Source organism: Symphodus melops (genome assembly GCF_947650265.1).
Source record: "Symphodus melops genome assembly, chromosome: 7".
Classification (NCBI taxonomy): domain Eukaryota; kingdom Metazoa; phylum Chordata; class Actinopteri; order Labriformes; family Labridae; genus Symphodus; species Symphodus melops.
Genome location: NC_136697.1, coordinates 13,357,640 through 13,383,535, shown reverse-complemented (window position 1 = coordinate 13,383,535; position 25,896 = coordinate 13,357,640). Strand labels below are relative to the sequence as shown.

General features: G+C 39.4%; 3 protein-coding genes across 5 annotated transcripts in view; all 3 read right to left on the bottom strand.

Annotated features, from left to right (window-relative positions):
- Nucleotides 1-12,565, bottom strand: part of pde4ca (phosphodiesterase 4C, cAMP-specific a) — a 46,057-nt gene extending 33,492 nt beyond the window's left edge. The window contains exons 1-2 of one of the 2 annotated variants that reach the window (XM_079349454.1): nt 12,323-12,565; nt 11,027-11,256 (exon numbers count right to left, since the gene is read on the bottom strand). In XM_079349454.1, the coding sequence (XP_079205580.1) occupies nt 11,027-11,256; nt 12,323-12,370 (278 nt within the window). In that variant the 5' untranslated portion in view covers nt 12,371-12,565. Of the gene's footprint in view, nt 1-1,531; nt 2,765-11,026; nt 11,257-12,322 lie in introns of those variants that run through there. The other variant, XM_079349456.1, reaches the window with a different exon arrangement.
- Nucleotides 12,566-13,271: 706 nt separating this feature from the next.
- Nucleotides 13,272-17,311, bottom strand: ifi30a (IFI30 lysosomal thiol reductase a). The gene is made up of 7 exons (XM_079349460.1): nt 17,060-17,311; nt 15,676-15,864; nt 15,463-15,537; nt 15,129-15,215; nt 14,870-15,022; nt 13,631-13,699; nt 13,272-13,520 (listed from the first exon to the last, which is right to left on the bottom strand). Exons 1-7 carry the CDS (start codon nt 17,189-17,191, stop codon nt 13,452-13,454), a joined length of 774 nt encoding a protein of 257 aa, XP_079205586.1. The 5' UTR covers nt 17,192-17,311; the 3' UTR covers nt 13,272-13,451.
- A 1,686-nt stretch (nt 17,312-18,997) lies between these two features.
- pik3r2 (phosphoinositide-3-kinase, regulatory subunit 2 (beta)) overlaps nt 18,998-25,896 on the bottom strand; it is a 34,808-nt gene continuing 27,909 nt past the window's right edge. For both annotated transcript variants that reach the window (XM_079349457.1, XM_079349458.1), the window contains exon 16: nt 18,998-25,867. In XM_079349457.1, the coding sequence (XP_079205583.1) occupies nt 25,660-25,867 (208 nt within the window). In that variant the 3' untranslated portion in view covers nt 18,998-25,659. The remainder of the gene's footprint in view (nt 25,868-25,896) is intronic.

Genomic DNA, 25,896 nt, shown 5'->3' with positions numbered 1-25,896 from the left:
TAGTACAAATGGGGATAAGAGGTCTCTATTGTGGGGGGCACATCTGGACTACAAGAGACTGCTTTGTCTTGGTATGTGCGTGTGTGTGTATATGTGCGTGTGTGAGTGTGTGTTTCTCACAAAAGCATGGTAAATAAGTCACTTATGAAAGAAAATGTAGTTAGTACTTTCACTTGTTTCCTATTGCTATGATGCAGTTATGATCTGACCCTCCCAGCAAGAACTCCCCTGTTCCTTTATTTCCAGTTAGCGAGCCCAATGTACAAGTCAGGTAAAGAGAATAGATGCTTGCTCTGTTCCCTGCTGCACTTCTGTGGTCTTAAATCTCCTGCTTTGATCTCCTCATATGATCCAAACAGGCTCACTGCTGGAGGAGTTCGGATGACACTCGCGAAGCACATGCCTTATGCCCAGAGTTCAGAAAAGATTCCCCCACTGCACATTGAACTTCAAAAAGGTTCTACAACATATCTGAAGTTTGAAAAGAAGAAAAGGTTGATTATTTATGGATCTGTGCAGCACTTAACCTTATTCATAAGATGCCTCTGTGGCTGTGAGTTGCATTTGCCACCAGATTTCATTGTTTGCATTCATGTGCTGTGTGTGCCTACATTTGTGTATATTTATAAATATTTATATGACTCTCAGTTTTAAGTCTCTGTTAACCTAGATGATGCAACAATCTGTTGACACATAGTAGATTTCTCCTGCACAACTGTATCAAGCTTTGACTACTATTAAGTGGATCAGTCTTATCTTGTGGACGAGTTAGCATCTTAAAAGAAGAAGGACACATTATCTGATTCCTGTGTGTTTGGTTTCCTAGAGGATAAGACAGAAAACAACTGCTCTCATGGACAATTGAGTGCAGCAATATTTCTTCACGCCTCTTATGAAACTGCAGGACTAAATGTCGTCCATGCAGTGCCTAACACGGAAGCCCAGACTTGGCTCGGGTCCACAAGAAGGTCCATCAGTGGACTGAGCCATCGATTTAAAATGCCACCCTGAGGCCTGAAACAACCAACCATAGCACCCTGCACACCAACATGAACACCCATAGCCTTCAGTGCAGCTTGCATAGAATCATTTGGCAGAAGTTTTAAACTCGAGTTTCAAATAGGATACAGGTGAAGACTCATCACGAGATTAAAAGTTTGTTTTGGGGTTTTCTGATAAGCCACAAAGCCATCATCTAAACTTGAAAATAAATGTGTTATGTAATCTAAATGGCACTCTTGCACTAGGGCTAAAAAATTGGATCTAAACGATGGATTAAAACTCATCACCACCAATACTACATGCAATATGTATGTAAACAGAGTACCAGAACAGGAGCGGAAAAACAATTCCCCATCAGCTGATTTAATGGCCTGTTTTTGTCTTTTTCAATAAAAGACAAAACACACTCGCTGTACTCACCAGTACTGAAAACCAGAGAAATGGACTTCCCATTCCTTCCTTAACATCTCCACTTTCGTATCATGTTGTGCATCACAAACTGTATTCACAAAACTCTCAGAACACATACCCAATGCACGAGTGTCTGCGGTTGGCGAAGCTGCCTTGCATCTTCCTTGGAAATCGAGAGTCTTTGTTCATCATTTTATCACAAGGTTCAAAAAGAGTTGGGTTGAGTTTAGAGAGGCATCAAAAAAAGCCGCTTTAGGAAGCAATGGAAAGAACAAAAGAAGTTCTGTGGCATGTCCAATACCCACATGTTGTCACATATCAGAGAGTGCAGCAGTCTAAAATGTTTGTCTTTGGTCACAAGCTATAAAAGGAGACAGGTCCCTCTGAGAGGATGGTGAAGGGAAAACAGGTTCAAGAACTTCAAATGTAAAGCGAGGCCAAGATGCAAAACAGCAAAACACAAGGGCGTCATCGGCTTCACCTGGCAAGAACAAGAGTGAAAGTGAACTCAGCAGCCTGCTGAGCTTCCCCTTCTATTTATTTAAAAAAAAAAATCGAATTAGCTAGAAGCTGTTCACTTCCAGGTCAGTGCAGACTCAACTCAAACTCCAAACAAACTCAATTTGCTGTTCAGTTTTGGCTCCAGCGTTAAAGATATGTGGACAATATATGGACAAAACTAGAATCAGAAAGGTTCAGCTCAGTTTGTGTGTGTGTGTGTGCGCGTGGACATCCTAAAAAGGCAAAAAAAGTCTTGGCTGTTAGAGACCAATCACAGAGGGAGTCAGAATATCATCTCTCTGACAGTCGAAGTATGGGGCCGAATCAGATCAAGTGAAATTGAGGACGGTGTCAGCTGTCAGGGCTCATCTGGGGCTACTTCCTCGCTTGTTCTTCTTTCAGCTCATCACTGATGTTGCCAAGATAAACTCTTCTCTTGTTCTTTTCCCTCTCTCCTCGTACTCCTTAATAGGAAACAGCAAACCTGAATTCTTCCAAATGAGTTGACAAAAATACCTTAAGGCTCAAAGATGCCCCCTAGGTACTTTTGGTGATTCAAAATTAAATCCAGCAACATTGACAAAAAAAGTTGTTCATGTAAAGACAGCGCTGCCTCTGTGATGCTGCATCAACAAACACACTGAAGTTATGCTTAGCGGAGGAGAAAAAAAAGTGAGCTGGAAATGAGTGTAATAATCCCATCAGATGCTCCCTGGAGTGGGTCGTCCCAAGTCATCCCGGTCAACGGGCTATAACAGACCTCTGCTCTGTCTTCTTTTCTCTCCTGAGAGTGGTGGGACCAAACTCTGGCTTAAAACAACAAACAACGACACTATCTCCCCTGAGAGTGAGAGATACTGTGGAGGGGGAGGGAAGGGGAGGGGTGCTGAGCTGTTGAGAGAGACAGAGAGAGAGAGAGAGAGAGAGAGAGAGAGAGAGAGAGAGAGAGGGGGCAGAGCGAGAGCATGAGACACTAGCTCAGTGTGGACAGTACAGGAGTTAGACTTACATTTACTTACAAGTAAAAACACTGCAAAAATGTGCTAGGGCACATTTATTTCCTATATGTGTGTTCTGCTCCTCTTTCCGTGCAACTCTCCGGCCTCCATGCCAGCAACAACAATAGTTCACGGCTCAATCAATACTTCAATACTGTGTGTGCTATATTCTTCTAAAGGGGATTTCATTTTCCTCTTGAATATTGAGTTCTCCTCTTCTGCTGTGATACAATCCTGATTGGCACATTATCCTTCTTCTTTCCTGTCATGAAATGGGAATATAACTGCAGAGGATTCACAATGCGTAGAGGATGAAAACGTCAAATTTTGTTATAGCATGAGGGAAGAGCGGACAGAAAGTGTCCTTTGCAACACATTGGAGGTAAACATTTTTCTGTTATTGCTATTGGGTTAAATGTATGGAGTATTGTTGCCATGAGAGCCGCACTTCTCACTAATTCAAAAAAAATTACCCAAATGAAAACACATTCATTATGAAGTTTATCAAACTTTGGGTGATAGGGAAAGGTAAGCACAACAAATATTATGTAAATTTGTTCCCGTTAGTAATTGTTTATGTGTATAATAATTAATATTGTCTTCAATTCTTTTCAAGACTGGCAAATGTATTTTAAACACCCGTCTATAGTTTCTGAATGACAAATTATATATTTTACTTTGCAGTATAAAGTCAGAAAATTCCAACATACTCATCCACAGCTTTGCTTCAGAATATCTCTGTACCCTTACAATCCATCTCTACTATTATAGCCACACACCACCAAGGGGATCTGTCTTTCCTCTACTCCATCACAGAAACAAAAGCCCAACCACCACGAGCTTCACGCCTATACTGCACAACACAGCAGCCTCTAGTGGGAAGACGAAGAAGTGAAACAATAATATTTATCAGGGCAGTCGTGAAAGTCCTGTAAGTGACCACTTTTAAACTGTTACTCCTTGACTACTTCCTGAACTGGAGCACATGGCTGAGTTAAAGCTCATCCACAATTGCTTGCATAAAAAACAATTAAATTACAGAATGTATTGAGGTTGTCACATTTAACTTTCAAAAGCCGATTAAAGAGTTGTGATATTTACCACCTCTTGAACCTCTGTAGATTATATTGTAATCATTAAGTTATGACTCACTATCTCTTTATCAAATCATGAAAAAATTAAACTCTTTAAGTCTATTTTGGACGTGCATTGTGGCCCACCCCATGCCCATTTTAAAAAAGGAGTTTCATTTAACACAGGTATAAGCTCATATGAGGTATCGTTACAACAAGGTAGTTCACTTTAACAACAATATCAAATAGCTGACGACAACCATCAAATAAAGAGACGATTGTTGTGTTTGTTAATCTTCAAGCAGGCCAGAACATTATGAACTAATTCATAAAAAAAACATTAAGAAAACCACACTAACTGTTTCTTAAAAAACTGGTTGAAAAATCAATTATCTTGAAATCTGTTTTATAAAAACAACTATTTGAAATGCTGTCACTGGAGTGGAAAAAAAGATTAAATCAACTTGGACACTAAGTGAAAATGCTTTGAGGACATGTTCTATATTTGAGCTGTCTGCGACATTTATTTTCCGCTGGACCCCCAGTTTGTTTAATTTCTCCTCCCTGCCAGCCATCCTGCAATAACTCTTCTCCATCCATTTATTTCAGCTCTGTCATTATGGGACACTACACATACCACAGAGAGGGACACTTTCAACGGCCTGACCTGGGATCTGTGTAATATTAAAGCTCTGACATGTTGAAATTCTGCGCTCGACTGTGAACCTCTGACTTCCAGTATGAGCCTTGAAATCCTCTTCACTGGACTCTTACCCTCTAATATTTAGATTTTCAAGACACGCTGAAATTAATGAAACTCGCTCAAGTCTTTCAGTAAACCTCGGAAAAGAAACACCTCTGCCAATCGCCAATCCAAAACCATTAAATGCCTGGAGTAAAACGATCCCCTTCACTATATGTTTATCAAGGTGAATGAACTTGTAAACACTATTTGAGTTTTTGAGTAGGCACTGGCTTCTTTGGAAAGGTTTTATACACATTTATTGCCAGTAAAAGTAAGGCAGCACTTTACAACACCAGCTACAATTTCTTCCAGGCATTCAATTTTTTTTCTTTTTTTTTTTTTTTTACTGAGGTTGGTGTCATCTTAGATCACTGCACCATTTGAAGACGTCTGGTAACAGCATAGACTTGCTTTGTTTCTACAGCTGAGTGTGTATACAGGAGAGAGATGTAAACACTGATTAAGAAGATATAGCAGTCGTGTGCGTAAAAATTGGTTTTACAGTACTTAGCAATTTTCCACAAGTCTTCTTCCATTGAAGAAACCTAAAGGCATATTTAACACACCAACCAGGACAAAAACAAACAAAAAAAAGACTTTTGTTTATATTTCCATCCACACTGAAGTGTAAAACCTTGTTAACCCTTTATCTCTCAAGAAGTTTAAGTGTGGTTTAATTGATCCTACAGTTCCAACCTTGACATTGTTAGCTGTGTAAATGTTTGATTAGCATTGAAATTGCAGGCCATCTCTGATACAATGACGGCTCATAAAAAGCTAACAGCAGGCACCAGAGCAGAGCTCCTGTCAACAAGGACAGCTGCACTCTTCCCGATCTAGATTGAGGACTTCCATCATGTACGAAGAATTAACATGAATTAAATGTTCTTAGCAGATCATGAAATGCGTCTCTCGTGATGCTTCAAAAAAACAAAGCAAAGTCAGTGACAGATAAATGTTGACAAAGAAGTAGGACAACAAACTGCTGATGCAGTGTTACTGTAGCAGGGATGTCGTTGAACCGTGTGTTTGCTGAGCTGATGCCACTCACAAGCAAACACAAGCGTTGGAAAAACACCTGTAGGATATTGGGTCTAAAGCAAACCGTTTTTGACGTCATGATTTTTATACTGTGGATTTTCACCATGTGAGTCAAATGTGTTTTGCAGCCATTTAAGTTCTTACCACACTTCATACCAGTCAGTAGTCCAATTTTAGAGGCAGTAAACTTTAAACTCTCAACATTATGAAAATGTAATATTTATATTCCCTGCAAACAACCGCTGACACAATCCATCAGCATCTTGTGGTCAGAAACCATTTTACAACGTGAGCTTCAGGGCAACCATTTCTGTAGTGTGAGAAACTGCAGGGTTGCCAATATTAATATATTTAACACTATAGAGGACAACTATCATTTGTGTCAACATTTTTAAGTGCTAAGACAACTATCTCTGTGGATGCTAACAGACTCAGGATGTTTGTACACACACTGTGTAGCATCTGTGCTTCTTTAAAAAGCTCTGAGGCGAATACTGAACACACCTCACATATACTAAAGGAATGCAGACAGACCTGTAGTAATACAATGTTGCTCATCCACAATAGCTGTTAGCAGCCTTTAAAGTATTCACCTGACCAGGTCAGAGCACGCTCAGAGACAAAGGCAGTTACTAAAATGGTCAACAGACCAAAGCTTCTGCGGTTTTCAGTTGACATCAAAGCCAAGCCATTTCAGCTCTGCTACATAGTTACTGACTCTACCTGGGTGTGTGGGCCAGAGTGAAGCGGCGTCTCTGGAGGTTGATGCTGCGGTTCATCAGAAGCTTTCTGAAGAGCAGCGGGGAGTTTCTAGGAGACCCGCGTGGGGAATGCTTGGGCGAGTTTTTCGGAGATCCTATAGGGGAGCCAGCTTTGGACCTTGGTATAAGCTGAATGACAGGCGGTCTATTCATTCTTTGCGCCTGTGCTCTATCCTCAACTTCAGCCTGCTCTTCTCCAGAGCTCTCAGAATTGAGCTCACTCATGGTGAGAACCAGAGGATGGTCAGCAGTAAGGTATTTTGTTCCTTCGTTTGCTCTGACTGTCTCAAGAGCTCCCCTCAATATTTTTCTCTCTGTTCTTTCTCTCAGACATTCTTTGTTGGACTTCTTTGAGACAAGTTAAATTGCAGTGGTCCTTTGGTTCCGTTTTGATTTCCCATGTGCAGGTAGAGCTTGGGCCTGTAGTCCAATCATTGAAAAATATCGGCCTTCTTTAAGGATTGCTCCAAAAACTGTCTTTCAAAATCCAAAGAGAGCACCAAGAACCCCCCTCTAAAATGCCAACTCTGGAAGTTATCAGCATCTTTCTGGTTCCTTCCTAACGGTCATGCAGACTGCTTGCCGAGATAGTCTGAAATGTTAGTGTTGGTGTACTCTCCCTGCCTCCTTCCCTCTCCCGGGCTTTGTTTACATTACTGCTAGGCCTTCCCTCTCTCCAACTAAATATGGACGACTGATTTACAGGGAAGAGAAGCATGACAGATCACCTCCTTCTGTTTCTCTCTCCCTCTCTCCAAATGTCTGCCTCCCCTCTTCCCTCACTCCTAATCGTACGGAGAAAATTGTTCATCAACGTCAAACAGTGCTCTATAATCACTTCCTCTGGTGTATAAACATTAAGCCTTGTCTGGCTCTGGCCTCAATTTTGCTTTTCTTTCCCCTTACTCTGACTGACTTTGCATACTCAGGCTTTTTGCTGTGCTCCCAGAGGTGCTTTTTGTTGTGAAGTTGCCTATTTCCACAGAGATGGCCTCTGCCTTTCACATGCTCTGAGTGTACCAGGAGGAGTCACATGAAGGACCTCTGACTATAAAAAGCAGAGGTAGATAAAAGCTATAGAGCGCATGGGTGCTGTCACGATGGCTCTTTCAATCTGTGACCAGAGGCAGCATCATCCTCACTCCCCTAACCCAATCGCCTCTTTTATCGCTGCAAAGTGTGGAAATGTCCTCCTGTGATTAGGGACTCACATGTTAACATAGGTGCTTTCTAGAGAAACTGAAATAACTTAGAACATCTGACGCAGGCCTGAACCGATGATCAACGAATGGTAGGGGGAGCGGGGGTGAAAGATGCTGTTAGAAATGGATTTCCAAACATAGCTCCTGTACTGTGCATGTAGAAGGAGACTTTTTTTCTCATCCAAATGTAGCACTGCACATGTGAACTCCTCATTTCAGGGTCAAACGCATGCCAAGATTTTGAGATCCTACGTAATCACCAAAACATGTCTCAAAGGACTTTTAAAGCAGGAGTTCATAGCAACAGATGTGACTTTTGGTCCATCTTAAAACTTCTGTGACACTCCAACACCATGTTCAACAATTCACCGTCATCACTACGTTCATGATGCATCATATTGACTCTGGAGAGTCAAAATGGTCTTTGACCTTCTGTACAGGGTAGTCAAAAAGTCCCCTTTTGTGTCGAAAGAGTTGGTGAACATGGCCAGGCATTGAGTTTTTGAGCCATCATTTCTCCTCATGAGTAGGTGGAGACCAAAACAGAACAAGAGGGAGAATAAACTTTTTTTTCTTTACTTTATCAGGTGTAAACATGTTGTATGATTCTGAATCTTTGTAAATATTGTTTCATGTCTGCTCACTCACAAATAAACAACTGTTTGCCATAAAAACAGAGAACTCCTGTCAACGTTTGTACATTTTGTTCTACTGCCCACAAGTGAAAACACATATTATTGTTTTAACCGTCTGTTCTAAGCAAAAATCTTTCATTGGCAAAAACTCATACAGTAAAAATGGTACGGTACTGTATGGTACAGAAAAGAATGGTACAGTACAGACTGTATGATATGGAATGGTTCGGTATAGTATGGTATTATAAATACAGTCACAACATTTGCATTGTAACATTTGTCATGAACATTTGAATTACTAAAATGTAATTGTTACTTGATGTTGAAGCTTTAGTGGGCATTCATTGGATTTGCCTTATTTTGATGCGCAAATAGCAAAGAGTGTGTTCAAAACATTAGAAGGATAGTCTTGAGCCCAAACAGTTTCTGGCCCTGAAGCCTTCATTGTTGCAGTCATGGGATGACTGAGGCTGAGGTGAAGGCTTACTCATTCTTTGAGTCGCACTTTCACAAGTCCTGGAGAGGGTTGATCAAGTTCATCTAGACTCTTGTTCTGGTTGGTTGGCAATTTGAGGCAGTGTCCACGTGTATGTAACATCACGTTAAACATTGCACTTTAAAACATTACGACAGAATCCCAATTGTCTACTGTGTCCACTAGATCACTTGTGCAACAATTGTGTGATAGAGGCTACGTTTCTGTGCTTTATAATGCCAATCTAACTCTCTTTAGAAGAAGCAATAAACCACACTCTGTGTACAAGTGGCACATTTCATTAACTTTACAAACTCACAATTGCTCCTACATAACCAGTTCTCTGATGATCAAACATAGTTTCATCCTCCTGTGTTGAGAAGGACTTCTCATCCTCTTAATTTAAAACCTTCAAGTCCCTCCTGGACCCATCTCCTCAAGTTCTACTAATGTTTTATCCAAAACTGTGGGCAGACTTTGTCACCATTATTCTTCAGGTGAGGTCAAAAATGGAAATGAGATTTCACTCTGGATTAACACACAACCTATTGGAATTGAATGACTTCCCTTTTGGGAAAATAGATATTGACTGATTAACGTATCTTGCTAGTGATAGATCCTGTATCGTTGTCCTGTATTCAAGCTCACGTTCTCCTCAGATAATCCAACTTCTTGTTGTTTTCCTGCGTCAGAGACAAACATTTACTGTGTGACTTTGACCAATTTGATGAAAAAAAAAAAAAAAGAGTTATGGGCCAAAGGGTAACTCTTTGTTGCAAGTAGAGGAAATTCTTGGTGGGAACCTTATCAATAACTCCAAGTAACTCTATCCTCATAGAGGTTAATAGTTGTTCAAAAGTTGGGCATCTAAATGGCACAACTAGCTCAAAAACAAAGAAACACATGGTCCTCCTCACACAAACAGGAACCCAATGAAGGTCTCTTACTGGTCAACGTTATGGTCTGTCAAGCAAAAAGCAGTGTTCCTCCACATGTATTTATATATCTACAATAACATAATAGATATGCTGTAATCATCACGATTTATGAACCTATTTTCTACAGCCTTCAATTTACGGTTTTGAGCATTAAGACAAAATCCTGATTTATATTTGTGATGAGTATAAGCATTTGTCTTTAGTCAGATCCTGTGTCCAATTTTAGTCCACTTTAACTTTGCAGTTGTGGCTGTGTTGCATTTGTTGCTTCCAGCACTCAAAACCACAATGAGGTTAGTCAGCTATAAAACAACAGTCAATATCAACAATACAAATGTGTCTTTGTTTTAAGAACAGCCATATCTGATCACCTCTGGCATGCACTACAGCTACCTGCGTAATCAAACAGGTCTGTCTGCATTCCTTTTAAATGTGCACAAAAAGAGAACAAAGGTGCAGCACATACACACAAACGCAAAGTGAAGAGGCAAAAATGCTACACGTGTTTGCAACACCAGCATGAATGTTGTTGTGGAAACAACCACAAGAGCCTTGTTTGTCTGATTTTTTTTCGAGATAGCTAGTCAGCATTGCTTAAAGAGGAGTACAACGCTTTAAGCATGGACACTTTTTTAGATCACATGCTGAGGAGGCAAATAAAAGTTTTGTACCAAAATCAAGCTATTACGTAACAATTCAATAGTCAACATGCTCAAAATGTAGAAAGAGGAAGATGGGGGCGCTGGTGGAGCAGTGGGCAGCATGCACGCGGCCATAGCCCTCAACGTGGGCGACCTGGGGTTCAAATCCAGCCTGTGGCTCCCTTCCTGCATGTCAATCCTCACTCTCACTGAATTCTGTCTCTTTTCTATCTCCCTAATAAAGGCCTAAAAAGGAATCTTAAAAAAGATTAAGATGCAGCAGAATCGTCTTCTATCTGCCTTGACTTATAAGACTGAATACTGCTGAGTCACAGACACTGGCTGTTGATTCACCAAATAGAAAGATAATCATAAATCTGTAAAACAAAAAACATGCCAAACTCACACAGTTTATAACTAGTAAAACACTCAGTACCGTTCACAGAGTGCACACATGAATGTTTATGAGGTCTGGTATTCATACACATTTCAGAGATCAGTTCCTACAACCGATACAAATAAGCTTTTAGCTTGTAAAAGGCCTAAAAAATAAATCCAAATGAAGAATCTGTAGAAAGACAGCAGAACACAGCATTTACTCACAATGCTCTCGATATATAACTGGTCAGGGTGCCCAGGCTCCTGGAGGGCTTGAAGCTGCAATCTGAGGGTCTGGACTGGGAGCCATCTTTGGGTCTTTCCTGTGCAGATGGTCTGCAGGACAGCCTGGGCAGCTGCAGCGTACCTGAGAAGACCCTTTTTACAACACATGAGATGCAGTGGTTCTGGTGAAGGTTGCCATAGGAGGGCTGCTCCGAGGAGTCCCAATTTCTCTGGGTGTTAAAACATAAATAATTTATAATCAAAGAAGAGAATATGACAGAGGTTATAAGAGCAGTGAAAGGAAACAGCAGCTTTTTTCCATTCAAATAGACACACTAGTGAAGCGATTATTAGTTCTCTACAAAGAAAAAATAAACTTTTATGTTTGACTTGGACCTTATTGCCAATAGAACAAGAATAAACACTTAACATTTTTCAAAGCTGCAACACGAACATTCTGAAATCTGCAAAAACAGATCAAGCATTGCACTTGCCGAACTTCTTAAGAAGAATTCATGGGATTTTACAGTATGGCTCAGACAGGTCAGTTATTGAAAATATTATGAGCCTCCCTCAAAGACCACTCAGGCTTTATTTTAGGAAGGTTTATCAGATTTCAGGTCCTGAGACTCAAACACTATCACCCCGGACACAACAGGCGGTTCTCAGAGTGAGGATGTGTTTGGGATTTAGCTCTTAGGGCATCTCTCTTTTAGCGTCAGAACAGATAACAGGTCGTTGTTTTCTCATGCATCCCGTGACATTATCTCTCTAGCTGCTTGGGACACCTTTATAAAAAAACAATCAACACTATCTGGTGGGATTATTGAACATTTTTGACCAGGCTGAACAAGAATAAGAGCAAAGTGAATCCTCTTTTTTAATAACTCGGCAACAAGAATGCTTAATTACTGTTCAATTCTGTTAGTAAATGTAAAATGTCCAGTTAAGAGGTTCCCAAACCTCATTTTATCATTTGAAATAAACAAACACTATTGCTGATAACCTCAAATTGCAATTGCCTGAGTTAATCTTAACACACAGGGCCCCATTAATCCTCACCACATGGGTTCAGAGGAGGAAAAAATAATAATCTTAGAACAATACCAGTGTTATTACATAATCTGAACATGCAGGAGATCAATCACACGACAATAATCTAATAATAATTATCGCTAATTTGAAACCAGTTCACAGTTTTCATTTCACTTCTGACATTTTAACAAATTAACAAACTATTCTCTCTATATATAACATTTTAGTTATAGCACTACTTAAGATTCTCTTCAACCTTACCTCAGTGAAGTTGAACAATTTAGATGAGCTATTTCTCCTCATGGTCATACTACTGCTGCTACTTCAAACTACTACTGGATCATGGGAACAAGACAAGTGTAAAGGAAATACCACAGAGGACCAAGATTCCACATTTCAGATCAGATATGGAATACACTGTGCGGCACCAATACTTACGGAGACCAGATAAAGAGATATTTCCCCACCCCTTCATAAACTTTGGGGAGGCATTAGCACACAGATGCATCTGCCACTGCAGCATACACGTTAAAGTAACTTAAGTCAAGGGGTTAACTGGCGCTGAGGTTGTGCTGGTGGTGGAGCTGCCTGCATGATGGGTCATTATTCATGTGTCTATCTGACTGAAGAATCAGTGGTAAACACGCTTCCAGACCTTCAAGTTTGACCAGACTCTGGCTTTAATCAAGCTGCTGCCTGCAATCTGTAAGTGCAACAACTTTTTACAGTCTAAACAGAGCTTTGATTGATTTACTATTTTTGACTGGATGATGGCCATAATAAACACACAGATTCTCAGAGATGCTGTGAACTTCTGCAGCATCATTTGTCATCACTTGTTTGCTTATTTAGATGTGTATGGTGAAATGCATTGTACACTTCAAGTTATTGAATATTATAACAACAATGTAAAACATTTCTCAGAATGATTTGGCTGACTGCACTGGGTTCAGAGGGAATATGTGAGCTACATAATCATATTTATTTGAATCTTTCTCTTACTGTAACTTGTTTGTTCCTTTTTCATTCCAACTAAGAACAGGACACTCACAGTTGTGTGATGAACAATGGCGCCATCTAAAGGACAATAGTAAGACTTTCTTTGACCCGTCTTAAAAAGTCACAACGACAAACTTAATCAGGGATTCAAAAGGCTCGGGAAAAAAAGCATCCATGGTTTCAGTGGTTGGTTCAATAATGACACACACAGTTTTACAAAGATAACTGTATTTTTCAAAAGTTGTATTTTAAGATGAGGTGATTGTTTTTCCCTTTATAAAACACGTTTGTAAAATCACAGTTACAAAAATATTCCAAAACATCATTCAGTGTTTCTTATGTATTGGCCACACCTGGAACAGAGCAAGTGTAAATGTGCAGTGCTGCTCTTTCACTCATTGTGGCAGTAGCTCTTGTAGAGTTTCTTCTGGGCCCCTCCACAGGCTGCAGGCTTGGTGCCCTGGAAACATGAAGGGTAGAGGTCAAAGAGAGAAAACCATATCAAAAAGGGCAGAGATGGACAACACAAAATCCTTTTCACACAACAGGTGTGATTCACATTAGCTGTACCTTGTACATGCTGCAGACCAGAGTGAAGAGGGAAGTTGTAGCCTTATCCTGCAGTTCTTCTGTATGCACCTGCAAATCAATGCAAATAGAATCCATAGTAGGAATTAGGCAAAACACAGGTACATAAGTGGCTTTTCCCCCACAGCTGATCTACTACTGTGGATCAAAACTATGGGACGTCTAACTTTAACCAACCTTTCTAATCAAATTCATAACTTTACATAGTTCAAAGATGAACAGCATACACTGACAGTTTAAAAGAGGTATCATTGTTGGGAACTGAATAGCAGGTTGACTGCCGACATCATACTGTGTCTAAAGGAAAGGGAGACAGGTTTGAAAGAGTCAAACTGCACAAAAAAAAAAAAAAAGTTTCTGAAAAACACAAACCTTTGGCTTAAAGGATTTCAGCAAGTTTGTTGAAAAAACAACAACAACGGAATATCAGTGAGCTTTGAAAAGCTGGTTCTTAATACAACGTTAATACCAAAATTCCAGTTCAGATATTTAATTACATTTTCATGACGAATTCAAAGTAAATAATAATGAGGTCAATAATCTAAATATTTTTACATGGAGCATTTATATTCTTCTTATTGACTAATGTTAATTTTCTGTTAAAGTCTTCAATGTCTGCTCAAGGACCTTTACACTCCAGGAGGAGACACAAGCACACTTGATATCTTATGAACTTGACCTGTGTGCTTGTATGCCCGTCAAGTGTGACAACAAGAGAGTAACGCCATGTTAGGTACAATTAGGATTATTCCAGGTGCTTGGTTTGTGTTTGAAGGTTACTCCAAGTTTAGTCAGAGCAAATGAGAATTTGAGTTTTATTAGGAATGGATGAATTGTTGAGATTTTCTAACTGGAACTGGCGTCTTTTATTATACATCTCTGTCTGTGTAATTTAAATAAGTTCCCCCACTTAACTGTGTAAAGGTGCAACTGTTGTCAAGTTATCTCTGGTGCCTGGTTCACACTATTCAAGGGAGGAGTTGTTTCTCTTTGTTCAGTGTGGAGCAATGAGAGGGGACTCCAGTCTCAAGTTATCATTTCATTGATCTTATGTTGCAAAGCAGCAGCCGTCATGCTTTGCTTCAGTGTTACTTTCACACACATCAGTCAAAGCTCTTCATTAGTTACAGGTTTCAGCTTTGAGGCAGTTTCAAATGTGTAAAACGGTAAGATCTGTAATATCAACAATAAATAATGTTCTTTAACACACAAGAGCCTTACCCCATTAATGGTAACCCATGGCACATAATTGTGAGGAGGGTTCAGGGCCCCAGTCTTCAAGGCGTTCTGATGCATCAGCTGGTTTCCCAGATCCCCTTTCACACAGCCCATGACCTGATCCCAGTTCAACTGAGGACTATAGAGTCCAGCACACTGAGAAAAACAAAGGAGGGAAATATACACAACTTCAGTAGGGGACTGATATCATGTTGACAGCCAGGAGAGGGACAGACATGCCAAATCAACTCAAGCTTCTTACGCTCTGTGCTGACTTTATCACATCAGTCGAGGACTCCATACAGAAGATAATTGGGAACGCCATGTTTGTCATGTTCATTAAACACGTCTGCAAGAACAGGGAAAGTATAAATGACAATAATTAACAATCACACTACCACAAGAAAAGGTGCACTGCATTATATGTAAAACACATTGCTTTAGATTTAGTATTTTTACATGCACAGATTTGCAATTAAACAAAATGGTGCTCTAGATTTGTGTTAATATACCAACAAACTTTACCCGGCTGAACATTTTAGTTACAGTATTACTCAGCAACTTTCTTACTCTGTGCATTTGGGTTGTGACTGTACCTCAATCATGTTGCCCAAACATTCCTGTTCTCCATGCTGGCACTCATAAATATACTTTGGTCCATCGGGTTTCTCCTGGAGTGGGTAAATGCAATAGATTCACAAGTTTTAAAAAAATGACAGCTAAGATTTTGACAAATGTCACATTATCCTTTTCTCGCCAGATTGGCTATTATGATCCTGTTGTACCCAAGTGCTTGGTTAACCTCATACCTGTGCATTGCCGTAGGGCACCAGAGAAACAGACATGATGTCGTTCAGCAAGAGCCAGGTGGGGAAGAGCATCTCAGTGAGAAAAAGTCTGCATCCTGGACACAGACTCTCATAGTAAAGCCCCACCTGGACTGCATCCTCAGTCTGATGGGACTGGGTGTAGTTTGATAGAAGGCATTGCTTCAAAACCTACACAGAGGGGCAAAGGTGAAGAGATTAACTCAGAGAAAGAATCAAACATGAGTTATGTTCGTAGAATGCAAGGTCAGGATAGTTTCCCCTTCAGGAGGGACCGCTTAAAAAGCTCCAGTTGTTTATCATGTACAATACATTTCTAATTCAGTTAAAAGATGGCCGGTATAAATGATCTGGGATTCTAGTGTGTTGTGAACAACATTTGCATAAAGTTAGTATAAAAAAATTTTCACACTGGGAAATCCCAAATTAAGGTGCCTGCAAGTCTCTTTTCACTTGTAGAGTTCAGAAGTTCACTTGTACCAGACATCAGACTTGACTTCATATTATGCAAAAACATGACAAATAAACTTTAACTTGATTTTGATGATGTTGCAAATGGTTTTTGTTAGTCGTTTCCCATGTAAAGTGGCTTAAACTATACCTGAGCTATTATTAATACTAGATAATGTCGGTAGAACGACTTTCCAAATTGGACAATAAGACCATCCGAGAAGCAAAGGATTGGACTTCCTGATCAAAAAAAATAGTCATGCTCGGTGTAAAGCAAAAAAAAAAAAAATGTTTCTGTTGCAGTTTCCTCTGTAGTTAATTAACCCGCAAACGTGACAGAAAGTGGCAATGTTATGACGTCACGGAATGCTCGTCGGGGTTAATCAATCACACCGATAGTATGGTACAAGTTCTGTGGACATTGTCATTTTACTTTCGTGCACAAACTATCACGTAGTATGTAGCTATCGTCTGGTGTTAGCTCACAAAACGAAGGTACTGTAATCCTGGAGGTGTCCATGTTGCTTTTCCGACTGGACCAGTGAACTCGGGTGTGACGTCACTCACAGCGCCGAGGTAAACTGGCTAATTGTAGTTTTTGACAACTCTTGGCAATTTTACGATTGCCATTTATCATGAATGATTACAGCAGTTTGAAGAAGACGCTGTTTTATAGAGATCAGTCGCCCGACAAAGTGTGAAGTCATCACAGTATAGTTAACTTCGCCTTTTAAATAGTTATTTGACAAGCTGCACAGTGTTGCTATAGGTTACTACAGTACTACCTGGTTTAAAATGGTGGACTTACTGGACATAAATGTGTGTATCTTGGTTTTTTTAATGATTGAAAACCCCTGTCAAGTTTCACATTTTTGAGTTAAGCCACTAATGTCCCTGCTACATTAAATAAACTTACCCCGCATTGGATTGCTGTGTCCAGAGACGAGCACCACTTGGACGGAGGATGGAGACACGAAGACGAAAGAGCCTTAGTGCCGTCCTGACTGCCAAACCAAACAGTCAAAAACAACAGCACAGCACACTTCATCCTAAATTGGAGCAATAGAAAACACCGACACAAAGTTTGAAACAACACAAGCTGATCGACCAAAATGACTGACTGATTACTGATTTGGCCGTGCAACTTTAAATACAGTACCAGCGCTTCCTCGTGGAGATAACCTCAATTGTGATTGGCTCCGGATCATATGATCAAGACAGCGTCATGTGTTGCTAGCTAACGTCCGTACAGAGTGCAGGGTCCTCTGCTGTTAGGAGCAAACGCGATCACATTGAGTATTTCAAATGCCTCGAGTTGTATGCATCTCTACATTGGCCTGTCATCATGCCAGTTTTTCCACTTGAAAGTAATTAGGTGGCAAATACATTAAGAATTTCTGATTTTATAGAGAATTATTTTTAGAAGTATGTGCTATTTAAACATGGATGTTGTGTTATTCGAAGAACTGGGTATTTAAAGAAAGATTTATATCATTAAAGCCTTTGAAACAGTTTAGTAAGAACACACAGGTTAAAGTGTAGTGAAATAAAATATATGGTTAAGTATTATTCTGTTTTAACAGTATTTTTTGTTAATAAGAAAGGGGCATGTATTAGTTAAAACAGTTAAAACACTCCATGAGCAAATAGCGTAAGGGAGAATACAGTATTCTGAGGACATATTTCATGTTGTGTGTTATTGTTTTTGAACAATGCACATAAATGACTAAATAAATAAGATATGAACTAAAATGAAGTAATGTGTGGAGGGTTGCACCCAAGCATCTCATTCTCAACCTTTAATATACTTGATGTGTGGAGTCTGTTCATTAACAGATTCAGTACAACATTAGGGATGGTAGTTATGGCATCATATGCTTGTTATGAAAGTATGTCACAGCTCAGTTCCTCCGTCCATAGGTCATGTTTTAGAAGAATCATAAAAAACACAAACTTCATCAAAACATCACAAACCTTTGCATTCATTAAAAAGGTTTTAACCTGGTGACAGTCACATGATTACTCTGAGACTGTCTCTAAAACAAGGACAGAGACATGGCACAATAAAACACTGCATGACTCACACAGCTTCCTCTATCATGACCAAATCTTCATTTTTTTCAATGTTTCAGATTGTTTTGCATAGTGCAGATGTGCATCATTTCCATGTGTGTTCCTTTGCCATCCTCAGAATGCGTCATTACACAATTTCTCACTTCCCTATTCAGACAGCCTGACAGTTGTAGCTTGGAGTTGCACCATCTACAGTATGAGGGGTATGCATCCACGCTACATTAAAGTAATTGATTTCATTATAGTTTATTACTATATATATAAACTCTGTGTTCTCCATACCTCATCATGAACCAGTGTACCAATGAATATGTCTTTGAAAACTAGGAGGATTCTCAGTCAAGGTTGCTAAGTGAATAGTTCCTTTCATGAAAACTAAAGTGTTTATTTATTCTATCTCACCAATAGGCATCATATTTAAACATGACCCTGAATGTGTTAAATGCAGTCAACAAATGAAGATGACCCAAAGAATAATTTTAGAACTGTGTTGTCTAGTAAATGCAGTATTAAGTTTTCCCGCTTGCAGCCTTCAAATTCTTCTTTTGATTTGTGTTTTATTGCCATGTTTTGACTGCTTCTTCTTAACTTATTTAATTGTGTAGATGATGATACATTCAAGGGCGGACTACATACAAACTGCTAATGAGGGATGTTACTGTAAAGGCTAGTAGAGTCAACAGGAATATAAATGGGACATGAAAATACGAGTATGTGAAATAGGGACAAGATGATGATAAGCTTCATAAAGCAAAGGTCAAAGAAAGAGACAGCAGTGAACTTCATTTCATATATCTTTTATTGTCTTTTAAAATCATTGCATCAGCCTAAAGAAAGAACCGTACAGATGAACGAGTACCTGTCTGAGAACAAACAACTCTGAAGCAAGCTGTACACGAGAAAGAAAGAAAGAAGTGACGCATCTGAATTAAGGAAGGATAACACAAGAGTACAGAAGAAGAGGAACCATCTTTTTTGTGCATAGGGGGGTTGGGCCAAGACCTCAACCCTTACGCCTCTACTGGCTGAAACAACAGTGCTCCCTCAGAGTTCAATTGCCTTTTAGTGTAGAGTAGCTTTAACTCAGTTCAATTAAAAAAACTTTATTTGTCCCCAGGGGGCTGAGCGAGTGATTCCTATGTAATCGATCAAAAGAGACCAGTTATTGTTGAACAAACATGTTTAAGATTCTCATCACTGAATGGCTCACTGCCAAACTCATGTTCAATGTGAAGAGATGGAAGAGGAATAATATACTAACGTACACAAGTAAACTTACAACACAAATACAACAACAACAGACAATTCAACAAATGGAATCCGTTCAGGTCAGAGTTCAGACTTAGAAGTGATGATATGACAATATTGAGTAAAGCCGAAAAAGGACATGAAAGTGCAGGGTTACTGACGTCCACTAAACTTTAAAAGGGAAATAACAAAACGATGAGACTAAAGTGGAAATATATTAGTCTTCCATTGTAGTTCACCGACTTGAGTTTTACTTTCTCTGTAGTGCAAAATCAAGACACGGATGCCTCTTGATAATTCTCCTGAAGTTCCGAGTGTGTTAATGAATCAAATCTGTGCTCAAGCATTTTCACCAAGGGGCGTGTTGTACGTAACACCATGTGAGCAACACCTGCTATAAATTCTTTGAGCTAAGTCCCTGCCAGGGAAACACCTAGCACAGAAACCTTCTAAACTGTAAAAACCAGAAACATATGTGACAGCGTCACATGATTGCATGTACTGTATAAGGCTCAGCGGAAGAAAGACTAATCAATATTAACAGAATTAAACTTGTTGAGTTATTTTGAAATTGAGGGAGCACTGTTCTCAAAGTAAAAGAGAAAAAGACAAACAACAAGCAGTCATAACATTTTCAAGTTTAAAATAACAGGAAATAATAGATATGAATCAATCTATCACGGCCACTTTGAGGGACAAACAGACTGATCCTCAAACGCATATTTACTATTTGGTTAATTACATATTGTAAACATTTGTATTTCTTTTTTTCTGTATGGAGGAAAACATTTCAAGCTAGCTTATTTTTTTCTTTATAGGCTCTGTAAAGTTATCATGAACAGATATGAACAAACCAACAAAAAGTGACCAACACTGGCACAGACAAATCTAAGAGCTTTTTTAAAAAGCCAAAAAAAAAAAATAATCCTAAATACAGTCAGACACCATAAAAGAACACTTTCTAATGCCATCATTGTTCTGCGTACAAAGATCTGTGTGAAGGAGTGATCAAGAACCGTTTCATCGTGCACCTTGTTTTCTCTTTAAACAACCCTTCAGCGACCGTAGAGATCCACGAAAGAAAAGAAAAAAGGAAAAAAAAAACAGTGGTAAGATGGTTCACTCGGTTACAGCATCAGTGTCCAATCTGTGTGGGATCTCTGTGGCAGCATCCTAAGCGTGTCTTTTTTTTGGTGCAACATGAACACTCCGTCTACTCACAAATAAAGAAAATCTTCAAAATGACAAATCAGATTCTTACGTACAATAAAACAAGATACAAACAAACATCCTCTCTAATATTTCATAAATGCAAACAGCCAAGACTGCATTTAACATATAGACTAAGCTCTGTAAATATTAACACATGTACATAAGCTTGCTTCATCCTCTGAATGCACCTGATAATCATGCGGATAGATTACATGTATGTCGACTGACTGTAACCACAAAGTTTTGATGAAGCTCACTGCAGCTGATTAGTAAAAATGCTTGCGTTTCAATAACTGCTCGAACACAAAGCAGCCGTGGAGCAAGATCACGTTCACATCGAAGCCTCCTTCTGATTTGATTTAAGCACGATCTAAATCAGAGCGACGTCATTCAAAAATATAGAAATCTAAGTATATATTTGAAAATATTTATTCTCTAGTGTGTCTTGTTCTTCAAACCTTAATAAACACGACATATGCGTGTTTTTCTTTGTGAAAGATGTGCTTTATGTGTGAGGCTGCTTCAAGAACCATCATTTACAGTGTACCAAAGCTGATGAAAAATGTTGGCTTTCTTGAATGATCACTAGTCAAATAGAAAAAGGTTTTTTTTCACGAAGCTCCGACACAAACGCATATCTAATAGATGAGCAGGATAAAAGCTTTGAGATTCGGAGCAACATCTACCACACATGGGATTAAAGTCACAACTCGAAGTCAAAGCGCAGTCAAGTCTTCAGACCGTCTCACTGCTACTGTTGCATTGCTTCTAGCGGTTTTACATCTATTCATAACATGGTATATATGGCATATGGAAGTGTGCGCCTACACTGCAACAATGTCCATCTTAACAAGAATCAGAACCAGAAATACTTTATTAATCCCAGTGGGGAAATTTGGTGCAAGCAAGTAACACGTGCGTGCAGGAAGGGCTTCACGTCTTTCTTCCTCACTAAAAGCTTGAATAAATTGTTCAAATGGAAGCAGAACCGACTGGACTGTGAACTGTTCTGAACAGCTGATGAGGGAAAATTTGCAATCATCTTGCTGGATTTTTATCAATCAATTGAAACCTTTCAATCACCACAAGAAAAGCAGGATGTTCTGAAACATCTATTTCACAACGTTCAGGGGCAGTCGGTGGGCACCAATTTGTTTTATGCTGATAAAATCTTTTTTTTTCGTTAGATTGAAATCTTTGAAATGTAACTTCCTGAATCTTTAGATACCAGAAGTTGTACGTGAAAATGAAAACGAGGGAAATCAACCTTTACAGATATCATTTCGTTTGTCTTGTTTAGTTGGACAGTGTTGCTGTGTGGACACAGATTGCATAATGAGCCAGCAGCTCTCCTTAGACACGCTTTCAAAGTAATACAGTTTGTACAGCCCATAAAGTCAAACCAAGTCTACATTGAAAAACATTTCAATCAGTCAAAAGCATTAGAATTACATGACAGTTGTTGACCGTAAAAAAAAGAAGCATATACTGTACACAAGATAAAGAAACATGTCAATCCCTCTCATTGTACTGTACGAAAAGATCGACGAAAAACACTATTGACAACTGAGCGTCACCACTGTCTGTGAGTTTATGGTTGTTGGGCGTTAGACACACTACTTTAAGTGTGTGGAACAGAAATAAAAGTGCAGTCACAGAAGTGTTGGTCCAACAAACTGGATAATAGATGTGTCAGCAGCGGCGATTGACTCAACCAGAGGAAAAACAAACAAACACACTGAGCAATGCTGCATGCATCATCTTGAGAGCTTATCAAATGAGCTTCAAACAACTGGGCTGGGCTACGGATGTGTTACGGTTCACATTTCTATCTTATCTGAGTCTTATTCAAAATATAAATCAGACAAATCATTATTAAAAAAAAAAAAAAAAACACCAAAGAAATCTAGCTTTGGTGCAAAGTGAGAGAGAGCACCAAGCTACTGTACAGCCCCCACCATAAAAGAAGGAATATGTAACAACTGTAGATGTAACAACAAAGAGGCACAACTAAAATCTGTCACTCTCTTATCTACAACATGCCAAAATCTGCTCTAACACACACACACACACACACACACAGGAACACAAACGAACACAACAACAATGCTGCCAGAGATCCTATAGTCTTTGATAAATGGCAGATGTGTGAAGCATGGGGCACAGCATGTGGTCGTGGTGGTACTGTCTCAAAGAGCAACACTCCATAGATGAGAAGTCGAGCTCGACACAATGACTGAAGGCACTTCTAATCTCTCTCATTAACACATTTTTATAGCCCTCTGATCAGAAGCAGCGCCGTCACTTCTTCTTTACTTCTTGGGATTTCTACTCGCCAAGAACTGTGCAAAGTACAGTACAACTGATTCCTCCTGACAGATACCAAACCCAGATCTTGATTTAAAGACTTCAGATCGACTTAGGTTTGATCATGGGATGGTATGACTGGAAGAATGTTGCAACCTGAAGTTTGTCCATTTTGAAAAGTTTGTCGGGAGGTTTGAAATGAAGATTTGATTTTTAAATTGACTGATTGCATAAAGGGGAGGTGAAAACTTCAGACCTTCTTCAAAAAATGAATCCAAAGTATCAAACGTGCGACCTTTTAAAAACAGTGCACTTCTTCTCTCAAACTTCTCGTTCACAGTTTCTTTCGACTCTTGCATACCTACAAAAATACTATTTTTCTTTTTGGCAATCGGAGTCTATTGTAAGAAAACTGAGTCTCATGTTCATTCATTCTCAAGAAATCAGTAATGTGAGTCTAATTTAAAAGAGACATCATGTGACGCCTATTTCCAAATTTAAAACACGTACAAGAACAGAAGTACTTTTTCAGAAAAATGAATCTGTGCTTTGAAAGTGACGGAGAAAAAAAGATGGTACAATCTTTACCTCAAGCCAAATGAACATGAGGGAAACGAGAGAAAATGTACAGCCACTGCACAGAGAGCGGGAGGAGGTGACTCAAGAAAAATCAAAATCACATGCGACTGCGTTGTGCATAGTACTGTACGACCACATATCATACTGTATATGTACTATTAAAAAAAACACACAATTATCAACCACTGGTGCCGAGCAACAACAGGAAAACAACAACCCAAATGAAGGTCTCCATGCATACTGTACTAGATAATCTCTCAGACAGCAGAGGCAAGCGCTATATATGGCGAAAGGACAGGTTCTTTTTTTTTTTTCTTCTTTTCTTTCTTGCTACATGAAAAGACATCCTTCATTTGGCTCACATTAGCTGGATACTTTGCATCCTTATACTGAATCTAAGAGCATAGCAAATGTTAAATAAAAACAAAGAAAACACAAGAGTTGAAAATGTATAGTTACATACACTGACTGCATGTGTGTCTGAAATATACTGTACACGTGTTATATTACTGCTTTCTTTTTTTTTTTTTGTACAACTATGTTCTACAGCTCCATGAGTCAAACTTGTGATCAAATGAGAAGTTGAGCGTGAGTGCGGGTAGCAGGGAGTACCGTGAGTAAAATCTGCATTAAAAAAAAACAACAACAATAAACATCTGCGTGGACAAAGTACCGCTGAAACAGTCTAATCTAAAAAGAGACAAGGCAAATACAGTACCGAAGATACAATAATCACGTAGATTGATGCTCTGCAAGTGTCTTTGCCATATTAAAACAAGACACATGAGAGAAGCATTAACAGTTATACCTTAAGTCAATGGCTACAGGTGCTACAGTATTGAAGAGGATGACAAAAGAAGGAAGTTTGAAGCAAAGGGACATTTGATGCAGGAGTCTTTCCACTCTTTCGTTCAGAAGAAATTAAATGGAACTGCATTTATCAATGTACCTCTCTGTCTGGTGCACTGTGATTAAGAACTGATTCTCTGTTCACAATATACCAAATGTGTACCGTGCAGGTTCGTCCTTTTACACACGTCTTGATGTAATGTACCACATTAATTCAAAAAGAGGACTGCTGAGAGAAAGCAACATGCCAAAGCATTTGGAAATAAAGATAATTTCATATAATAGACCTACATGTGTGTATATTTTAAAGCTATAGCTTTGTCAATGTCGAGAGCTATTCATTCTCTCCTTTCTTTTAAACCTCAGCATGCCACCTCCTTGTTCTAGCGACACAGGCTTGTGGTCATTGAAAATGATTACTATGGCACTTAAGCAAGCTTTCAACTCGATCTTTAAAAAAAAAAAAAAGGAGAAAAACCCACGAGAAGCATCCACCCAATCCTGCCTCCAGCTTCTGTGACTACACCCGACTGGTCCATGGTTGCTCAGCCACCTTTAGGTGTGAAGTGAGCAGCCAGGTTTAGCCACTCTAATCCTGTCAATGGATGACAGCTCAGTCTTTTCTGGACAGAGAGTTTGCAGGCAGTCTGAGGATGACAGGTTGGGCGTTTGTCAATGGACAGTTACCGAATGTTCAAGGCAAGAAAAAAAAGAAAAAAAAAAAAAATCTTGAAAAAGTGCCTCCTGTAAGTTTTCTCCTCCTGCTGCCGTCTGGTTTCTCTTCTCCATGATCTTAAAAAACACGATTGTGTGAGTTTGTCATCTTCTTTTAACACATTTGATCTGGGTTTATTTTCTCTGTATCAAAAGGTGTACTTCTTGTTTTTCATTTCTCACACTGTACAGTTATGGCTGACTTACGAGACATACTCACATTTAACTCACTTCTTCAGCCAGGCTAACTGTACAGTGATTTGTTTCTGGTAGTAGTGTGCTTATTTTGAAGCCATGCTGTCAGCAAGGAGTGCTCTTTGTTGGATGAGGTCTGTGCGGAACAAAAGCACCAGCCTCCAGCCAAAAAAAAAACAAAAAACTGTATGAATTGTAAATTGTGGCGCTTGAGTCTACTTTAAATCGCCACTTTAACAAGAAAAAGCATTGTTCAGAGGTTTATTTTGTCCCCAATGCGTACGAGTGTAGACTTTGTTTCCCAGCCCTGGTTGCCATCCTACACTGCTGGTGAGAAATTCATCTTGGGTGCTGGTTCTGGTTCTGGGAGCGGGCCAGGACTGGGTAGGCTAGATTTACATTCAGCTGGTCGTTGTGTTGGACTAAGGAGACATTTTTGTAGTGGAGCACCAGGTCTTTGAGGGACGAGTAAAGGTTGTAGGGCTCAGCAAATCCATAACCTGTGGCTGTCTTGTAGATGACGCAGTGCTTGGTGTCGCCCTCAACACTGGAGAGAAGAGCACAAACTCATATTTA